Below are 5,200 nucleotides of genomic sequence, written 5' to 3' on the forward strand. Positions count from 1 at the left end.
CCCCTATGAGGGCCCTGCTGTTAGCGTGGGGAGTTAGCTGGGGCTCTGCATTCAGCGTCTGGTAGCTCCACTACACATGTGATCAACTCCAGACCTCATTTTCAGTACAGCCTGTCCTCTGTCAGTAGCAGATGAGAGTCATTTTAAATACTGCTATGGAGACCTGTGGCCTCAAAGTGAGCCCTGAGTTGATAGTTGTGGGCTTAAGCCCATCCTTCTGTCTCCATGGGGTTCCTACTGCAATGAGCCAAACCAGCCCACTTCACGGCCATGACCATCCCCGCTGCCTCCATGCCTTTTTGTTGCCAGAGCTGCTGCATGAGCCAGTGTGTCCTTTTATACCTGGACCTCATCTCAAGCCACCACAGGCTTAGTAAGATCTCACCACCCTGCACACCACCAGCCAAAGGGTGTCCAGCAAGCGATCCCAGCTCAGAATTTCATTTTAGGGGCTACTCCGCAGGGCTGCTTCTGGTATCGACTTTCTTAGTTTAGGTTTCCCCGAGGTCAGAGACTGAGACAAGGCCCTGAGTGCACATCATTTATTTGGAAGGTGAACCTAGAATGCACAAGGGAGGAAGTGCAGAGAGAGACCCACAGGGAAGGGAGAAAAGCCAGTGCAGGTTGTGGCATCCAATGTGGGCGATTGAGGTCATGCCCACTGGGGATCCTCGGAAGTGTCATGTAGAATATGGCTCAGCTGCAGCCCACCCAGGGAAGCTGGGGGATTTACACACCAATGCTTTTCCCCCATTGGTTAAGGGTTGCCCTGGGGGCTTTCAACTCCCAGAATTTCAGGATGAGGCAGCTCTGCACACAGGCCAGGCAAGCTCTTACTGCACTGAAAAACACAAAACAAAACCAAGCTATCAATGCCGGGGCTTGTGGTAGGAACGTGTCAGCAGGAATGACTGTCCACTGCAGCTGGGGGACACCCAGCGGGGGCCCGGGGCTTGCTGGTTGGCATCAGCAGCATCTGCTATAGATGATCAAACCCGCACTTCTCAAACCGTCCTTGGAAGTGCATACTGGGAGTGCCCTCGGGCCCGCCATAGCTGTGAGACAACGCTTGGAGCATACTTTTCCTTGCAGAGTTTTGTGGAGATGCATCATTTTTAGTTTTTAGCAAGTGGATATTATAGATTGGAATGCAAACTTCACAAGAATTTTTTTCCAGCTTTTATTTCAGATTTGGGGATACAGAAGGATGCAAAATGAGGCAACCTAGCCACCCAACTGGCCCAGTGGTCAAGGGGGGAAATGAGGTGGCCGCTAGTCAGCGCTGGAGCCATTTCTCGACGGTGCTTTTTGTTTGTTTGTTTGTTTTTGTTTTGAGATGGAGTCTCTCTCTGTCGCCCAGGCTGGAGTGCAGTGGCGTGATCTTGGCTCACTGCAACCTCAACGGTGCTTTTTTCTGATCATAGCTGAGCTCAAATGCTGACCCCAGTGGCCTGTCTCTAAGCACTGTGGCTCCAGGAAGGAAAGGCCTGGAGAGACCTAGACCAAGGCCTCAGTAGGGAGGGAGAGAATTTACTCTTTGCAAAACGTATGGAGTCCTTGTTATTTACCAAATATCATGTTACAGACCAGGGATAAAAACAACAATAATGAATTTCAGTGAATCTAAAACACAATCCATTGTAAGGCACACCATTATTCTATCTCCCAAGACAGGAAAAAAAATCTTTAGATTTCATAGATATCAAATGGGCCAAAAAAAATGTATCTTGGAATAAACAAAATATGCTAATGATAACAGTAAGATATCTAGGACATACTATGTACAGGTGCTGTTCTTAGCATTTCACATCTATCATTTTACCCACACAGTGAATCTGTGAGATAGAAGCTATTATCATTCCATTTTACAGACACCTACACTGAGACTCAGGCAGGCCAGTTGTCCTGCCCATGTACACACAGCTCCTAAGTGGTAGAGTCAGGATTTGAACCCAGACCCCGCAGCCTGGCTCCATGCTCTCAACAGCTTTGCAGAAACTAAAGTTGGAATGGAAGACTGCTCATTCCAAATCTGTCCTATTGTCCAGCATCCTATGGCCCATTCCAGAAAGTTCAGTGGGTGTCAATCAGCTTGGCTGTAGTGACCACTCTTAAGTGTACCATTACCTTTTATTTTAATTTGAGAAATTAAATAAAATACATCCACAGCAGTTTACAACTCTGCCATGATGTCATTTTGTCAGATGGCAAATTTCGGGAGAGGGTCAAACTCAAAAAACCCTATGTCGTTACCTGGATTTATCGAGAGGACATCAAATCACTTAATTCTATCACGGCCCACACCCATGAATTCACTAAGTAATTATCACACACCTGTCAGGATCCAGACAGTTGCTGAGGACCAAGATCCAGATGAGACTGACAGAGCTTCTATTCCCCGGCACCCTCCGTGAACTTGGGCACCCAAAACTAAGAGATCTGAAACCTGAGAGGAAATGGAAGCAGACTGTGAGGCCTGCAGCGCCGTCTCTTGGATGGTTTATTCTTCTCTGGCAGGTTTTCCCCTAGGTATTCATGGCATCCAGGGGCATTTCACCTCAGCAAAGTGATGACGCTGCCACTCAGGTTCCCATGGAAACCAAACTGGGACAGGAGGAACAAAAGGCTCCTCAAGGTCAGTGGTGCAAAGGACATTAGAGACAAAGACAGAGACAGCAAATCAGCCCAAAGAACAGACATAGACCGGCGCTTCCTCCCTCCCATCACCACAGCTCGGGGCTTTGTCACCCCAGCACACCTGGGCCCTGCACCTCAGACGCTGCGTGTGAGCTTCTGGGGAGAGAAGTGTGGGCCTCCAGGGAGGTGCAGGCGCTCCTGGCTCCTGGCAGACTCCTGGCCCAGGCCTGGCCTGTGTCTGCTTCCGGAGCCATGCGCTGCCTGTGCTGGGATGAATGCATGGCCCCTGCGTCCTTACCCCCTCCTCAGAGCCCACAAGCTTCCGAGTGCGTCATCTTCATTATTGGCCACAAGAAATGACTTCTTGGAGTAAGTGACTGGTGCTCCGAGGCCCATCTGGACAAAAGCAGGATCCGGGGTGGACGCAGAAGAGCAGACCCGGAGCCCTGCGCCCCAGCCTCCCCTCCCCATGCGTTCCACATGCGTCCTTTGTTCAGCCTCTCCATTTAGCTCTCCCTTTCTAGATGCAGCCAGGCACCACCTTCCTTCCAAGAGCCTTGTTTCTCAGAAAACCTTTCTGCCTCCTAGAAACCCAGGATTCCGAGGAGGAGGAGGGCTGGCCTTTCTCTTGGGACTATTGATCAGGGCTGTCAGTTCCCAGCTCTGTCCAATGCTCTGAACTGGGGACAGTCTGCATGCAGCTCTGAGGACCCAGATGTTGTCACTGGGTCCTGGTGAGTCTGAAAACTTGGGATGTCGGCACCACGGTGAGAGCAGAGTCTGCCCGGGGCTGTGGCAGGCAAAAGACCGTCTCGGTTTTCACTGCAGGGACTTACCCAGCCCGGTGTGTGTGTCTGAGCCCTGCCATTCGGAGGCATCACCGAGAGGCTCTGGTCTCCCCTGCCCGGGCCCTGCCTCCTGGCCCCACTGCAGGAAGCTTGAGCAGATCTGAAGCTCGCCTCAGAGGAAGATCCCATCCAGGGGAGGCCCTGTCTGCAGAAAGCAGAGAACTTGGCTTCTCCTCATTTGTTGTTAGGGCCAGTGCCTAAGGGACTAAAAACAAACAAAGCAGGCTATGAACAGAAGCAGGGGTGGCAGCGCTGGGCCAGCAATGATGATTTCTATTGTTAGGGTTTCAGTTGTACTTGGATCTGGGAGGGGGAGGCCGATGCACCCAGAGACCCTAGGGCTGGGCTGTAACCACACACCTGAGGAGATGCTTTGGGAAACTCAAACTGAAGCCATTTGTGCTGAATTTGGGGAAAGGGGGTGGGATGATGGAGTTAGGAGCATTGTCGTTAACTGGTCACTAATTAGATATTAACTAGCCATTAACTAGTCATTAACTAGACTTTCGGGGAAGCAACAAGGCCTCTGTGTCCACGGTTGTAAGGTGTGGGCTACCCTGATGAGGGGTGCTCCAGCTGTATTCATGATTCACATTCATTCATTACATGCCTGATCTCTATCTCAGAGGCCCGGCCTTCTGTTAGTAAGCTCTCAGATTCAGGGAAAGGTGTCTCAGAGAACTCCACATCCGTGTGGAGTCAGACGGATCAGAGCAGAACACAGAGCTGCCTTCTCTGTCCTGCTCTCTCTCCCGCTCACCTGCTCAGAGGTTGCCAGCCGGGCCCTGTCTCCCTCTCTGCCCTCCTGGGTATCACGGTCCCTCAACCCAGGGAAGCTGGTGCCCTCACTTGTCTCCCATAGTCCTGTGTCATCTGGGCTTCTGTGGCCCCTCTCAGCTTTCAGGACCATCCAGTCTTCCCCGTTCCTGTTCTTTCTCCTGCAAGTCCCCGGTGGCCCAGGCTCTGGGGAGGAGCTGCATTCTGAGCTACTGCCCACATCGCTTCCCCAGGGCGGCGGGAGCTCTGGTATGGCAGGCCCCATCCTTGACAGCCTGTCCATGACCTCCAGGGGCAGCTCACAGCAGCGCCACCTGCATCACCCACAGAGTGCAGGGAGACAGCAGCTCTCCACACAAAGGCACTGAGAAAAAAGAATACCCTGAAAGCCACCCAGGTCTCAGGGCAGCAGGGAGTGGGAGTACTCGTCACAGGCCAGAAGCCCAGCAAGTAGCATCAGACACCTCAGGTTAAAGAGAACGTAGAGATTGTCGCTTCCCACCCTCCCCATTCTAGTCAATTCGGACCAGTTTGGTACATGCTGGCCATGTGCGGTGACCACGCTAAGTACTGTGTGTGTACCATTTCTGGGAATACTTCCTGCAAACTTATGAAGTTCTCGCCCAATTTAACAAGCACTAACCAAACTCAGAAGGCATTTACCCAATGCTGCATGTTACGAAAATGTAAAAGAACGAACACGGCTTCAATACCAGGATTGAGCCCAAAGGTCACGTTCTTTCCCTGCGGCTCCCTTCCCCATCTGGTTCTGGGGAAGACTCTCTGCACACAGCCCCCAGGAGACCACAGGCCCTGGACTCCCAAAACCCAGCAGCAATGCAAAGCCACCCCCAGAAGAGCTGCCCAGGACAAGTGATCCTGCGGCCCATTGCTCACTCCCCGCAGAGGCAGGGGCAGCTGACTGCTGTCCCAGATGG

At 52.0% G+C, this 5,200-nt stretch overlaps 1 protein-coding gene across 2 annotated transcripts; it reads right to left on the bottom strand.

The window, feature by feature from the left end:
* Nucleotides 1–437: 437 nt before the first annotated feature.
* On the bottom strand, nt 438–4,577 carry TP53AIP1 (tumor protein p53 regulated apoptosis inducing protein 1). Of its 2 annotated transcripts, none has more exons than XM_016922265.3 (3): nt 3,474–4,577; nt 2,335–2,446; nt 438–841 (listed from the first exon to the last, which is right to left on the bottom strand). In XM_016922265.3, exons 1-3 carry the CDS (start codon nt 3,612–3,614, stop codon nt 834–836), a joined length of 261 nt encoding a protein of 86 aa, XP_016777754.1. In that variant the 5' UTR covers nt 3,615–4,577; the 3' UTR covers nt 438–833. The 2 variants fall into 2 exon arrangements, with proteins under 2 accessions (XP_016777754.1, XP_063640677.1); XM_063784607.1 differs by lacking the exon at nt 438–841 and adding an exon at nt 1,082–1,509.
* Nucleotides 4,578–5,200: the final 623 nt, after the last annotated feature.

The sequence above is a fragment of the Pan troglodytes genome, chromosome 9, assembly GCF_028858775.2.
Source record: "Pan troglodytes isolate AG18354 chromosome 9, NHGRI_mPanTro3-v2.0_pri, whole genome shotgun sequence".
Classification (NCBI taxonomy): domain Eukaryota; kingdom Metazoa; phylum Chordata; class Mammalia; order Primates; family Hominidae; genus Pan; species Pan troglodytes.

Bases quoted from the DNA above. Each gene is read 5' to 3' on its own strand.
- TP53AIP1 (XM_063784607.1), bottom strand. From the start codon at position 3,614: ATGGGATCTTCCTCTGAGGCGAGCTTCAGATCTGCTCAAGCTTCCTGC. The intron at 2,447-3,473 runs GTAAGTCCCTGC...ATTTCCTCTCAG, and splicing joins AGACACACACACCGGGCTGG to GTTTCAGATCTCTTAGTTTT. The intron at 1,510-2,334 runs GTGTGTGATAAT...CTCCCTACTGAG, and splicing joins AACTGTCTGGATCCTGACAG to GCCTTGGTCTAGGTCTCTCC.